Source organism: Microcebus murinus, chromosome 16, assembly GCF_040939455.1.
Source record: "Microcebus murinus isolate Inina chromosome 16, M.murinus_Inina_mat1.0, whole genome shotgun sequence".
Lineage (NCBI taxonomy): Eukaryota > Metazoa > Chordata > Mammalia > Primates > Cheirogaleidae > Microcebus > Microcebus murinus.
Genome location: NC_134119.1, coordinates 27,590,812 through 27,605,812, shown reverse-complemented (window position 1 = coordinate 27,605,812; position 15,001 = coordinate 27,590,812). Strand labels below are relative to the sequence as shown.

At 52.0% G+C, this 15,001-nt stretch overlaps 1 protein-coding gene across 1 annotated transcript; it reads right to left on the bottom strand.

The window, feature by feature from the left end:
- Nucleotides 1-250: 250 nt before the first annotated feature.
- On the bottom strand, nucleotides 251-14,707 carry PDYN (prodynorphin). Its single transcript, XM_012755292.2, has 4 exons — nucleotides 14,407-14,707; nucleotides 13,103-13,160; nucleotides 3,759-3,903; nucleotides 251-2,404 (listed from the first exon to the last, which is right to left on the bottom strand). The coding sequence occupies exons 3-4, from the start codon at nucleotides 3,885-3,887 to the stop codon at nucleotides 1,763-1,765; spliced, it is 771 nt and encodes a 256-aa protein (XP_012610746.2). The 5' UTR covers nucleotides 3,888-3,903; nucleotides 13,103-13,160; nucleotides 14,407-14,707; the 3' UTR covers nucleotides 251-1,762.
- Nucleotides 14,708-15,001: the final 294 nt, after the last annotated feature.

Below are 15,001 nucleotides of genomic sequence, written 5' to 3'. Positions count from 1 at the left end.
GGCTTATCCAAGGTCACACACACCCAGTTTTCAAATTTTAGGTGGCAGCACTCTAAAGTTTTTACTCTGTTATCCCACACTTGGTTTTCTAACCTGAATATATGTACATGTATGTGTGTGTGTGTGTATGTATGTGATGTATTAATATACGTGTGTGTATTTTTGTTCATTCCCCTCTTCTGCAAATGGTCTTTTGCTCTCTGGGGACTGAGGCACGCGTGCACACTCACACACACACCAAGTCATCAGCATCTTTCTTTTATTTATTGTACTGGAGGAGCAGGAAATTACACAGGCCTATTAAGGACTAAGCAAATTCCAAGTGAATTGCATAAATGGGATTTTTTTTAGAAGCACACAAAATAACTTTATAACAATCTATACATTTCAGAGCATCATGAGAGACCTGGGGACCGCACAGGAAGAGGTGCGCTCAGTAGCATCTGATACAAATTATCCAAACTCTAGTCTATCCAGCCTCATCTCCTAGACCCACAAACTAAAACATGGTGTCTGGGGATGAATGAGCAAGAGAGAGATGGAAAGAGAGAGTACTTTGATAGAAACTAAGGCATCAGGAGGTCTCTGCTTCTGCTTCTGGGTTATTTGAATCAAGGGAACTCATTTGGCCTCAAGCACTTAATCATTTCATTCCTCTTTCTGGTTTTATTTTGAGACATTAAGAGGAAAGAATCATCATGGGGTCGAACAGGGCCTTTTTCTCTTTCTAGCTGTTGCTTTTGGATTCCCTTACCCAATGCCCAATGCATATGTCAGGCCAGATGGCTTGGACTCTTGGCAGCCAATTCAGCTGCTCAAGAACATGGTTGCGCTTAACTTCATCCACTTGACACTGCTTCAGTTCATCGTGGGGTAGAAGTGTGATACCAATCCATTTAATTAGCTTAATGAGGGCTGAGGGAACTGGTCCACATTTTGAGTTTGTTGCACAGAACAAATTGGTTTGCCTCACTCCATCCCTGATCATTTAAGCATACAGAAGGAGAACAGGCTCTCAGCCATTTCCTAAAGAAATTTCACTCCCTTCTTCCTCTGTGAAGAGTTGGGCGCTGTCCATGGTACCAATATGACCAGGAGATCAGAAACTTGGTTCTTTAAGGTGCGTGATGAGAACTCAAAGTACGCCAGTTGAACATTTAACCCCCTAGAAGACTGAACTCTCTGGTATAAGAATTTTTGTTCTAATAAAAGGTGGTTTTTAAGCTTTTTACCTAAAGGGAGGTCTCCAAAGTAGAGTGCACAGGAGATCCTTGAGGGTTGGGAATAAAATGTTAGAATTTCCATTTATGTTTATCTATCTTGTTTTAAATTTCTACTCTTCATATGTTGTATATGCATGGAGAAATGCTAATTTTTCTTCTGATAGGGCATGTGATCAGTTAAGTTTGGAGATCATAAATCTACAGGCATAAAAAACAAGTCACTCTAAACTCAAAGAATGGGGGGAGGTCACATGATCCGGGTAGAGGGATGTTATCACAAGCTGCTGGTGGTAGTTTTAGAGTCTAGGGGTCTGAGCTGAGCACTGAGCCTATTGGAGAGGACCTCCACCCTTCCTGTTGCTGACCCCAGGCAAATGCTGCACTCCCAGGCAGAGAGAGGTAGGCGGGGCTTGGATACTGTGCAGGCAATGCTGAACTGAGTGTGGGGACGGGGCACACACAGGAGGGTGGATGAGTGCGCTCCAATGTGGAAGGGGATCAGGAGAAGCCCCTGACTCAACTCCATGATGGGGAGGTATTTATGCATCAAAAAGCTCTTCAGAGTAAGCATTGGGGTCTTCCTGAGACCGAGTCGCCACTTTGAACTGGCGCCGGAGAAAGCCACCATAGCGCTTCTGGTTGTCCCACTTGAGCTTGGGACGGATGCGCCGTAAGAAGCCCCCGTAGCGTTTGTACAGGTCCTCGTGGCCCGCCCTATCCCCATCCCCATCCCCCTCCCCAGCCACCTCTGAGCTCCTCTTGGGATATTTGCGCAAAAAGCCCCCGTAACGTTTGACCTGCTCCTTGGGGTCCTCCTCGTCAAAACTGAGTGCGCCAGCCTCCACGGCGCCATCACTCAGCGGGGCATCCCCCACCAGCTCAGATCCTGCTCCCCCCCCAAAGCCGCCAGAGAGGCCCCTGAGCTTCTCCTCCAGGCTCTTGCTCAGAGCATTCTCCTTTGTCGGGGTCCTGGGGAGGAACTGGCCTTTCTCAAGCTCCTTCAGGAAGGGGCCAGAGAGCTTGGCCAGCTCACCATAGGGCCCTTCCAAAGCCGCCTTGCTCCCCAGGTTTTCCTCGCCATTGAGCCCAAGGGTGGAGGGAGTGAACAAAGACAGAAGTCCCTGGCATCTCTCCCACTCCTCAGAGGGCAGCAGGGTGGCCTGGCATTCCAAGGAGCAAATCTGCAAAAGACCCAAAAAGACCACAGTGGCAATGTCACCCCCATCGAATCATCAAAACACATACCCTGCCCTGCCCAGGGTCCCCTCTCCAGGAGCTGAGAAAAATCACACTGAGCTGCCACTGCCTAGCACTGGGCCACCCATGTTCATGCCCCTAGTGGCGCATTAAGGGAGGGGACTTTGTGCCTGGTCTGAAAGGTGAGAAAGTAGACCTGGAGAGCTGTCCCAAGGACACGCAGCTACAGGTGGCAATGCCAAAACTGGAAGTAAGATCTTCCCATCCTGCTCTGTGTGATCGTCCTTCCCTTCCACTCTCACTCCCAGAGGGAGTTGTCAGTGCTCCCAACGTTGCCCAGGTGTGAGGGATGCTGCTAACGCTTCGTAGAGGGGACAGAGGATGCAGGATGACAGAAAGAACATGGGTGAGGGGACATATGGGGTTCCTCAAGCTTGGGGGTGGGGGAGGACAATGGTCCCCACTTCATAGGGCTTTTGGGAGCATTCGATCATCATGATGGTGACACCAGAGGACAATCCTGGAACTTGAATCCAGGAGTCTAATGCCATGGTCCCCGTGCTGAAGCACAGTGCTGTCCGAGATCATGCGCGGGCTGCACCTGGCACACTGCGTGCTTCTCAACGAATGGGGCCTAGAATCGTCTATTCGGTACTTTCTGTCATTATCTCATCGAGTCACCCCCACCTTGCAGATGAGGAAACTGAGGCTCAGAGAGAAGGTTCCAGAGTCATGGAGCTAGAAAAGGGCAGAACCGAGGCCTGTGTTCTGCGCGCCACACCCTTGTCCAGACTTTCTGCTGTCACAGGACAGGACGTGTGGGAACCTGACTCAAAGCCAAGCGTGCAAGGCGAGGCCAAGAGAAGCTAAGACCCAGGAGCGGGGTCATGCTCTGATCCTGTCACCATATCCTGGGCTTTAGGGTTGGTGGGGACAGCTCTTCCCATGGGAGTGACCGGATTTGGAGGTGCCCATCAGCCCACTGGTGAGAGGCCCTGAAAGTTCATCCACAGCTGTGGACTGCTGAGGTCAGCGTCACCTCATGAATGACACTCCCTGTTGCCAGGCGTCATGCCCCCTGGAACCCTGAGTCTCCGACCTGGCCTGAGTGAACCCTGGTGGTGAGGTCTGGGGTGGGGACGGGAGCTGGAAAACAGCAGCCCCCGGTGCCCAGGCCTCCCACAGCGCAGGACAATCCCTGACAGGAGGGACAAGCCTGCGGGACAGGTGCACAGCTGCCCAGGCCTGCGACCGCCCTCTCTGGGCTCCACACACAGACGGTCCCTTCCTTGCTCGGGCCCCAGACCTGGGCCTCAAGGACCCTTGCCCGAAACCTACCAGGGGGTTGATGGGCTTGGGCCCGTCCTGGGTCTTCACAGCACACAGGGAGCACGGGGCCAGGCAGTCCGCCGCGGCGCAGGGCAGCACGAGGAGGCAAGCAGCCAGCACCAGCGCCCACCAGGCCATCCCGTCTCAGCTCTTCCTGCGGGGAAGGAGAAAGAGACGGTAACGAAATCTGTGATCAGCCTCTATGGGGTGTGTCCTGAGCCCACAAAGTCACCTCTTTAACTCCACCGGCAGCGCTGCCACATAATCATTTTCATTCCCATTGTACCGTCGAGAAAACAGAGGCTCAGAGAGGTGAAGTGGGTGCCCAAGGCCAAGGGTGAAAGAAGGCAACTAACCAGCGCTGCGTGCCTGCACCTGCCGGGTGTGAGGAGCTTCCTACATGTTCACACTCAATCTGCTGCTCAACAACTCTTCAAGGCGAGCTGTGCTGTTTTCATTGGACAGATGGGGAAGTTACGGCTCAGAGAGGGCAAGCGACGGTACACAGCTAGGAAGTGCACAAGCCAGGACTTCACCTGGATCTCAGACTTCGAAACCCACTTCGACCACCCACCAGGCCAGAGGATACTTGGTTATGCTTTTCTGGGTTCTCTGAGGTTCTCTGGTCCCTGCCCCGCAGGCTGTCCCCAGGCCAGTCCTTTGTAAGGTGTCTGGAGTTTACCTTTCCCTGGCCACAGCTCCACCTTCATCCCCTGCTTCCTGCTGGTGTCCCTGCCTCCAGTCCCTCCTCTGCTCCCTCCACCCTAAAATGCCCTTCTTGGCAATAGCAATTCTGTCATCAGACCCTTCAGACAGGGTCAGGCCTGGTCCTTCTGCCTAAATGTCAGGACACTCTCAGCTCTATCTCGACACTCCAGCCCTTCAGCTCTGGGCTCCAACCACAGCCAGCTACTTGCAATTCCCTTAATGAACATCTCAGGCTCTGTCCTGCCTCTGGGCCTTTGCACATGCTGTTCCCTCTGCCTGGAGAACCTCTTCCCCTCCTCTTCTGTTACCTGTCACGTAAGTCCTAGATTAGATATCAGCTCCTCCAGGCAGCTTCCCCTGATCTCCTGGGCTGGATGAGAAGCTTCTCCTTTCTAGTCTCCCTGTCCACTACTTCGTAATTGGCTGTGTGAGTCTTCAGACTTTGGTTCCATGAAGGCAAGAGCTGTGTCTTGTCTTTTTCTGTGTAGTACTTTCTCTGTTCCTCAAATATACCATGCTTGCCCCTACCTCAGGGCCTTTGCACGTTCTGTTCTTCCACCTGCAGTACGTTGACCCCAGACTTTCACGTTACTCACTCCTTATTGGTAAATGAATTAAATGTGACATTGGCAGAGAGGCATTTGCTGACCCCTGTGCTTGATGTGGCTTCCTCGGTCTCCCTTTCAGATCACCCTCTGTTCTTTCATCTGCACACTCTCCAGCGCAGGCTCTCCTATGTATTTGATGTTTGTTGTTGTGGGTTATCATCTCCCCACTAAAGGCCCTCCTCAGGGGCACCAGACCCTTCCTGTCTTATTCCCTGGCTGAATCCTAGCACCTAACACCCTGGCTAGCTCTTGGCAGGTCCTCAATAAATCCTTGGCAGATGAATTAATGCTTCAAAAATAGTCTGTTAAAAGTTATCCCTTTCATAGTCAACTCTTCATAAATCAAACATCAATGCTCAAAGTCAAATAGGGGGAGGCAGCGGCCGCAGCATAGTTCTCCCAGCTGGAAGCGCAGAGCCCCTGGCTGGGCTGGGGGCTCCATGCTAGGCCCAGCCTGGTCTTTGCAACCTGATGCCACCAATCTATTCCCGGAGGTGGCGGCCCTCCTTCCTGCACACTGCTCTGTCTGCTCAGGTGTTGAGGTTTAAATGATTCCACCCCATTGGTGCCAGAGCCCCCAGAGTGGGGTCTCCCCCCTTCAAAGCAGGTGGTAGGCTCCCCACTGGAGCAAGCTTAATAATGACCCTGGTCACCATGGATTGAGCCCCTCATGCCCAAGTCCCTAATCCATCACCTCCTTTATTCCATATTAGTGAGCTGGGCACTTCTGACTCAATGAAAGGCCATGTTTAGCCTCAAATAGTAAAGCTGGGGCGTGAGACCTGTTCTCTTTGACCCCCTACACTTAATGACTACAATGTCCAGAGTAACTTTGATTCACTAACAGCCGAACCCTCTATGAGAACCAAGGGGCTTTATGCACAGGGCTCTTGGCTTGTGCACTGTACTCAATCCACCTGCACGCTGTAGGAGTTTCATTAGCTCTCTCTACAGATAAGAAAACTGGCGCTCAGAGAGGCATAGTAAACCTCCCGAGGTCACACAGCCATTAAAAGTGAGAGCTCAGGCCCTTGTGCCTGTCTTGAGGCTGGGCGGGGTCTGCTCCCTTGAACGGACGGCGCAGAATGGCAAAGTCGAGGAAGTGGCCTTGTGTCCGCCCTGTGTCTCTCTCCTGCTGTCGCCTTTCTCTCCTGCTTCCTCAGCTGCTGAGTGGATTAAGGTTCCCAGCCAGCGAGCTGTGCAAAGCACACAGCTCATGTTTCCTCTGATATCAGCAGCGGTTGGGCTGGCCTGTTATAAGATTAACAGCGAATTAACCCACTGGAGGGGGGTCGCCTACACCACCCTCTGACTCCTGGCTAAAGGCTTCCCACACAGCTTGGCTGCTAAGGTAGGGAGCCCAGTGCTCGATCTCTTTGTCCCAGGCAAAAATAGTGCAGGCATCCTCTCCTTTCATCCACTACCCTTCTATTTCATGATGACACCAGTTGATCTGCTGGTGGTTAAGTACCCATGAGCCATCCTTATGGACTAACTCCTTCATACTCACGCAACTCCAGGGCGTAAGTACTGTCATCAGACCCACCTTATGGACAAAGAAACATAGTTAAGTCATCTGCCAAGAGTCAAGAACTCGTAAGTGACAACGCTGGGATTTGTACCAGGCAGTCTGGCTCCAGATCCCGCCTTCTTAGCCACTGCGTACGGCCCAGGCCCCTTCGGTTCCCCCACCCCCAGCCTCCAGCTTCTCCTTCTAGGTGTCTGTGTCAACCTCTGCCTGCTTCTGGAGTGGCCCCCAATCTTGCCTTCCTGGACACCCCCCACACTGCAGCGGGAGGACGCGTCTGAAATGCAAATCTGACTGCACCTCCGCCCTGTGTCCAGCTGCGGGACTCTCCGTTGCCTTCCACAGGAAACCTGTCCCCTTCGCCTGGCATGCAAGGGCGTTCCTAATACGGACAGCTGACATTTGCTAGGTGCCCTCTGTGTGCCAGGCCCTGTGCTCAGTCCTGTATGTGACTTAATCTAAGGGGGTTCCCACGACAACCCTATAAGGCTGAGAATAATATTGTCCCCATTCTACAGATGAGGGAAGGAGGCACAGAGAGGTGACATAATCTGTCCAAGGCATCCCAGCAAGCACACAGCACTCAGACAGAGGGTGCGTTCTGCCTGACCTGGGCTTGACCAAGCCACCAGCAATTCCAAAACAATGCCCTATGCCCCCATCTCTGAAGCCTTTGCACACAGGGTTCCCTCTGCCTGGAATGCCACCCATCCATGCCCAGCGCCCTTTGACCTGGCCAACTCTTACTCTGTCTTCAAAGTTCAGCCTCAGTTACCTCCTCCAGGAAGTCTGTCTGGATTAGGTCCCTCCTTTGAGCTCCCACGGCCACCTGTGCTATCTCTATCACATAATTGCCTCTCACTTTTCTGAGTCCCCTGGAAGGGTGCTCTGTAAGCACAAAGTCCCTCAAATGCGAGTGTGTGTGTTGTGACAAGGATGACAGGGAGGCCAGCATAAGGATGAAGATGAATAAGGGAGTAGTCTGGGGTCGGAAAGCAGAGAGCGGGGCAGAGGCTAGATAACGCTGGTCCCCACAGGCCAAGGGAGAGTTTGCATTTGTCCTAAATGTGACACGAAGACTAAGGAAGTCAGAGAGATTGATGAATGAATGAACAAGTGAATGAATGAACAAATGGTGTCCCACTGCCTCATATGGGGCTAGAATGAGAGCAGGAGCTCCACAGAAGTTTGTTGAGTGAATAAACAAGGAACACTTAAAAACTGGGAGATTTTTATATTTAAAAAAAATCTCATTTGTCTTGAAGAACCTAAAGCACTAAAGACAACAGGCTGGCATTCCACTCAGGCAGTCGTCATGCAGAGGAACAAAGGCTGCCCTGTCACCATTGTCCCCACCCAGGGCCTTCCCTCATGTCTGTCACTGCTGAGCACCTGATAGACACTGGAGTCTGCAACCTTTCGATTGTCCACTCTAACCACCTGGAGAGGCAGCGTGGGGTGGGAGGGGTGCGGCTGGCGAGAAAGGAGAGGTGAGACCTCACGTTCCTTCCTGACCTGGAAGCAGTGTCACCAAATGGTTAGTAACGTGGGCTCAGAGCCCAGCCCACCACTCACCACCACTCTGGGAAAATGACTTAACTTTGCTGTGCCTCAGTTTTCTCCCCTAACAGCTATAAAATGGGGCTAATGACAAGGCTTCAGAGGGTTGGTGTAGGAATTAGATAAGAGACCACGTACGGAGCACCCGGCGTGCACCTGGCACAGAGGTGCTGTGAATAGCGGAGTATGAAGGCGCCCATCTAGTCTCACCTGGGCTTAGGAGACAGGAGAGGAAGGGGACAAATGGGACAGGTATTAAAGGGATGGCACACGAGGAAAACACAACAGGCTGTGGCATGATCTAACGGCCGTGTATGCAAGGCTGCTGGGTGCCAGGCTGGGCTGAGTGCCCCTCATTTGTGACTGTATCAATCCAGTAACAGTCACCAATTCTCAGGAGCACACTAGGTGCCAGGTGTGCAATGCCACTTTGCACATACCAGCTCTAATCCTCACAGCAACCCCAGGGGTGGGTGTTTTTATACCCAATGTACAGAGGGCAAGACCAAGGCTAAAAAAGGGAAGGTTGCTTGTCCAAGTTCACTTGGCTTATAAATGGGAGAGTTAGGCTTCCGACCAGATCCCTTGGGGTTGAAAGGGGACTCTAATAGAGGCATATTGGCCCTGAGATTTTCCCAAGCGATCCTATTTCCTTTCTTTCATAAGATAAACAAATTGTTGAGCAATGTCAGATGGGGCCTGAGGGGAACGTTCTCACCTTTCCAATGCGGATTTGCTGAGGAACAGTACTTGGAGGTCGTGCATCAGAGATAGTCCTGCCGGAGTGTCACCTCTGATTCAGGATGGGCGAGGAGAAAAGGAACATGGCTGTGCATTGGGGTGAGAAATGGAAGCCAGCCCATGGAAGGGGTGACATCGACAGAGGACCCCAGTGGAGGGCTTGCATGGCCTCTTGCATGGCCTTGGTGGTCCAGGCGTCTTAGAAGGGACAACCCTCCCCACTTGGCAGCATGGGGACATTCCCCCAGCCACTACCTGGGGGCACTTTGTAACGGCCCCGCCGGGGAAAGGAGGACTGGCGGGGAGGAGGCGCGGGTCTCCCCTAACAGGGAAGGACGTCTACACCCACCAGCCTCCGTGATCACGGAGCCAGTTCCTTGCAGCAAATCTCTTTCTGTGTGTAGACACAACCCGTTGGTTCCGTTTCTCTGGAGAATCCTAATACCACCGTATGCCCACTTGTTTACATCTATGTCCACAGCTGGTTTCACGCTACAAAAGCATAGTTAATTGTTGAAACAGGGACTCTATGGCCCAGAAAGCCAAAAATATTTACCATCTGGTCCTTACAAAAAACATTTTCTGACTCCTGCCTTCAAAATAGCTTTTAAGCCGATTTTCTTGAATCCCCAAGTACGTGAACATATTATCAAATAACAAGCATCGCCTACACTTGCTGGTGTGTGTCTCTCTCTCCAGGAGGTCGGGTGGCTTAGCAGGGGTTGAGGCAGCTTGGCCCCTGGGTCTGGGGCTCTTTCTAGTGGCCTCTGCTGGTCGCTGGGCAAGGGCGGAGAGGGCTAGGAAAACCCACCTCCGGATTTCCCTTTTCCCTGGGAGGGAAGGACATGGGCTCTGGGGTCAGACTGGACCCCGTGCCACCTCTTTCGCAAGCCTCAGTCTTCTCATCTCTGAATGGGGTTTGTCACCTCCCTGCTGTGTCCCATAAGGATGACCTAAAACGATATCAGGAACCTGCGGCCTTCTGATTTCAAGATTGCTTTTTTTTAAGCACCAAAGGAGACAAAAAAAAAGCTTCGTCTTTCTCTGCTGCACCCCTTTTAATAAAAGGATTTGGTCTGCAAAATTTGGATTCAGTCGAAAGGCTGCACTTAAGGGCCTAGAGGGCCACATGTGGCCTTAAGGCTGCAGGTTGCCTCCCCCCGGTTTCCAGGGACAGCACAAAGTAGACCCTCTTTTCACCCAGGGACCAGGGGTCCTTGGAAGGGAAGGGTCTTCTTGCCCTCTTATTAACTCCTCAGTGACATTTCTATATTGTAGTCAGCTGAGAGCTCGGAGGAGCCACAAGCATTTTTACTAAAAAAGCCAGCACGGAATAATAATGTCTTGATTTAACATCTCAATTATCTCTCCGAGCACTTTATCGCATATGATTATCTCTATTTGATAGGAGAGGAAATGGGAAGAGGTAGAAATGAAGTCACTTGTTTAAGGTCACATTATGAGTCAGGCGAGAAACGGAGCCAGAACTCAGTCCCCCACCCCCGGAGCCACGACTCCCGCTGAGGAGATGGCGTGTTTCGGTGACCCTCCCGGCAGCCAGCAAGAGCTGTGCCACCACTCTGCGCCAGGCCCTGTGTGCTCCAGGTGGCCCCAGGTACCCTGTGGGGCGGGGGCTATCATTACAGGCTCAGGCTCCAGGTGGGGAAGATGAGGACCACGTGACAGTGTCCCCCATGGTCACAGGGCACATGTGACTCAGCTGGAATTCTCTAAGTCTATAGCATCCCCCACTTAGGGCACAGCTACAGGAAGACAAGCTCTTTGCTATACATTTTATCTCAATTATTTCACTTTTGCCCTCAAGAGAATCCAGTAGGCTGGGCACTATTACTCCCATTTCCTGGATGGGGAAAACAGAGGCTCAGAGAGGCAGAAAGATGGAGCCAAGGCCAAGAAGCAAGGAAATAGCATAGCCAGGCTTAAAAGCCAGTCTGCTAACTCTACACCACAAACCACCCTGAGGTACAGGTATGCACTAAATGTCCTTCAAATGACCCCCCAACTCTCACATTCCTGAAGATGAAAGCATTTCAGGAGATTTTACCCCATTCAAAAATATAAGGTTAATCTTTGTGGGTCTTCTCCAACTTTGTGGGTGTCCAAAGGGAGACCCTGAAACTGGAGAAACAATTAGGCCTTAGAGTCATTAACAAGGGGTGCATGATCAATTCGGGGCGGGGCAGTGGGGCGGCTCAGGTTCTGAACAGGAGCAAACCCACCCCTCGGCACCGCAAAGACGCCAGCCCAGGCTGCCAGCGGAGGGCTCGCATTTGCTGCACAGACTCCACAGTGAGCTGGCCCCGCAGAGACAGGCACGGTGGGACCATTCGCTGTGGTCTTAAGAGAACGTTTTTCAAGAGCAGGATCTGGATGCGCCCCCCACCCTTTTTGTTATTGGATGCAATTAAAGGGTGGGGAGAAAGGCAGGAGGGTGAACCAGGGATTTGCACAGGTGAAGAGACACAGAAAGAGAGAAGAGAAGAGAGAGAGACGGGACCAGGAGAGCGGCAGGGATGGGACCTGCACGCCCAGAGAAAGAGATGGGACGGCAAGAAAAGCAGAGAGGTGGAGGACCACATGGGACAAGAAAATAAAGATGAGACTTAGAGACAGGGAGAGGACAAAGGAGAACAGAGGGAGAGAGGAGGAGGAGGAGGAAGAGGAGGGGGAGGGGGGGGCAAGAGGAGGGAATTGAACAACGCAAGGGAGAGACAGAGGCAGGAGTGGAGAAGATTTTGACGGAGTTTGACCTACCTGTGAATCACTGACACTGTCCCCTCCTCCTCCTCTCTGAATCTGCGACCAGTGGGCAGGGACCCAACCACATAATAACTGCTCAGTAAACCCTTGTCACGTCAAATTGAATTGTCCAGGACTAGGACAGGGTGCACATGGCATTTCAAGCCAGTGTGTTGACAGATGGCCGTTGGTGCCTATGTCTGCAGCTTGTGGCCAGCCACTCTGGCCGGTGGGGAGAACTGGGTGGACTCGGGGAGGAGCGTCCAGTGCCTCATGGATCGAGCACATTGCCCCCCCAGCAGGAGCATCAGCCTGGGTGCAGACGGGTTGAGATTGATGGGGTTGAGCCTCAAAGCACTAAGGGACCTCGCTCCATCTCGAGGGTCTGATCCTGGGCTTACCTGGGTGTCTGTGGCCGATGCCGACCGCCCGCCACTGTGGCCAGCTCTGTCTCAGGAAAATCGTTTTATCACTGTGTCAGACCCAATGAGATGAGCCAACATTTACGGGCTGAGATGAGCGAAAATGGCGAGAGAATCAGTTGGCTAACCGCACTTCTCAGACACGCACTAAAATCGAAACAGCAGCTATTGATCCCTCGTACGATGATGGAAGAGATCTAATAAATATGACAATTGCGCAAGCATGACCCAAGGAGGAGGCAGTGGGAGGGAGAGCTGGGGGGATCGATCAAGAAGAGACTTCGTGATCCTGCTGAGACAGATGCAGAAATAAAGCCTTTGTTGGGGTGGGGAGGGGAGAGCAGTGACAGCCCCACAAACGAAAATATTAGACATCAGATCATATTTCCTGGACACGGCATGCAGCATGATGGAGTGGGACGATCAAGGATATTATAATCGATGGAGGGGGAGGTCCAACCCTGCCAGTCTGGAACCGTGAAAACTTGAGCAGTCATGCTAGCATTTATTGAATGCCTACCAAATGCCAGGCGTATTATAGTATCCCATTGGGATCTCACAGTAACCTTAGGGGGTGAATACTGTTATTATCTTCATTATACAGGTTAGGAAATTCAGATTCAGAGAGGGCAGCCACTGTCCCAAAATCACACAGCAGATGCATGGTGGGATCTGAGATTCGAACCCAGCACTATCTTGGGTGTTGTGAGACACGCATTTCGATGAGATATGGAAAATTCCTGGCTCCCAGAAGCTACCTTAAGAAACCCTACCCCTATTCCATGTGTTTTAAGATGATTGCAAATTTTTCAAACAGCCCCGGAGCCGGCCCCTTTGCCGACTCCCTTAAAACGTGCTGGGTTCTGCCACGTACCCTCAGGAACTACAGCGACATCCCCCTCTCAGCTGCCAGTGGAGACGCAGGATTCGCCTGCCACCGATCACACCTCTCGCTCCGCCGGGGCAAAGCAGTGGGCTTGAGATCCCGGCAGTGAGCGCAAACCACCCCCGGGCAGCATAACTCACCGGCTCGGGCTGCTGTGACAGCTCCCCACGCAGATCTCAAAGCCTGGAGATAAATGACCTGCAAAAATAGAACAAAGGCAAGGTGCGGTGGGCTGGTGGGAGAAGGTGAGAGGGGAAGAGAAGGAAAGTATAGCAAAGGGAGGGTGCTGGGGGCAGAACTGACATTTGTGATGGGTCTTGACTTGAATGTCTGTCAAATGAGAAAGGCAAGCCTTGTCTATTTCCCCAACCCTTGGAAGCAAGATGATAATGAAGACTTTCAGTCTGTGGGAGGGGAACTGAAATCAGATCCAATAACCGAAAGAGCTCGTTTCCCCTGGGAAGCTTGGAGACTTAATTAAGGAATGTTTGTAAAGCTTGGAGAGATTCTTGATAAAAGATACCCAGGAAAAAGTAAGCAGTCGCAGAATTTACTATTCAGCCTTGTGGAGTTGACAGCAGGCTTTTTTTTTTTTTTTTTTTTTTTTTCTGAAGCTCCCCAGCCTTTTGCTAGAGTCAAACTTTGGGATGCGATAATAATGCTTTCTTTGAATGTGGACATTTTTACCAGGGAGCAAATGGCTTTCCCGTCTGAGCTTCCTCCCCGCCTAACTTAGACCCCGCTGGCTGGCTGTGATTAACAAGAGAGCAACAAGTCCTTTCAAAGTGAAACTGGCAAGAAAACACGGGCTCAGCCTGGTCCTCTGGTTTGCTGTCATTCTCTTTTCCCTTTCCCTCCCGATAAAACAACCCCAAACTTCACTCAGTGGAAAATTACATCAAAGCAAGGCGCTCAAAACAGCACCCTGTCAGCAATTAAACATGATCCAAAAAGAATGAAAAGGCTGAACTTGGTTGTACATCGAAGTACATGTTACATGGTAAATGCCAGAGCCCTGAATCTCATTAACGTCCCCAAGCCCTTGTTCTCCAAGTCCGGTGAGAATCGCTGACCTTTAAAATCACCCTGATTAGCTAAACCTCTCACTTCTTCCACCCAGGATGTCCCATTCTCCTAGGACCCTGGAAATGGCACGGCAACTGCTGTGTGGCAGACTGCAAGAGGCAGGAGACCCTGGAGCTAAAACCCAAGAGTGGTCCTCTTGGGAGAGAGCCGCCCACCTGTTTAAGCAGGACTGTACGGAGGGGGAGGTCTCCCTGTCTGGCTTTTTAAACTAGCCTCGTAACTGTAACTACCTTCGCCAGATAATCAGACCCCAACCTAAACCCCCCAGCCTGAGCTCCCACCATCTCTGGGTCCAGAGGACCAGAAATAGACAAATAGAAGCGAGAGAAAGCATCCCAGTGCCCTCTTTGGATGTTACCTGCGTTCTGCTGTGTCCCTGGGCAGCTTCTGGCCAAGCAGGTCGGAGGCGGCAGGTGGCTGGTCCGACTCAGGGACCTCCCTGACTCCGGCTCAGGAGGAGGTGCCAAAGAGGCAGCTGTGAGCACCACCAAGCCCCTCAGAATAGCAGCTCTGTGCCTCGTGCCCCCTTTTATGGGCTAGAGCCTCCCCTGCCGCCCAGCCCTTGCTGAGCACAGGCTGCTCGGAGCCAATGGGGAAGTAGCTGAGAGTAGTCAGAGCTCAGACCCCCAGGCCCTTCAACTTGAACTCCCTGGGCAGACACAATAGGCTTCTCTCCCCCACGGGGATGTGGAGGAAGGAGGCAGCGGGTTGGGGAGGGGGCGGGTGCTGCGTGTAGTGTTGTTTGTCACCTGAAATCCGGCCACTTCAGTTTTTGATGCGTTTCCAGGACTGTCACAGGAAAAAGGAGACAGAGGTAGGGAAGGGCAGAGACTGAAAGAGTTAGAAAAGGACAGAGAGTCAGAGAGAGAGAGAGTCAGACAGACAGATAGAAACGGACAGACAGACAGAGGCAGAGGAGGAGAAAGCAAAACAGGGAGAATGGGAAATAGGGA

What these genes read in the sequence shown, in the direction of transcription:
- PDYN (XM_012755292.2), bottom strand. Translation starts at nt 3,887, where the DNA reads ATGGCCTGGTGGGCGCTGGTGCTGGCTGCTTGCCTCCTCGTGCTGCCC. An exon ending in CCAAGCCCATCAACCCCCTG is followed by an intron (nt 2,405 to 3,758) that starts GTAGGTTTCGGG and finishes GGTCTTTTGCAG; the next exon opens with ATTTGCTCCTTGGAATGCCA.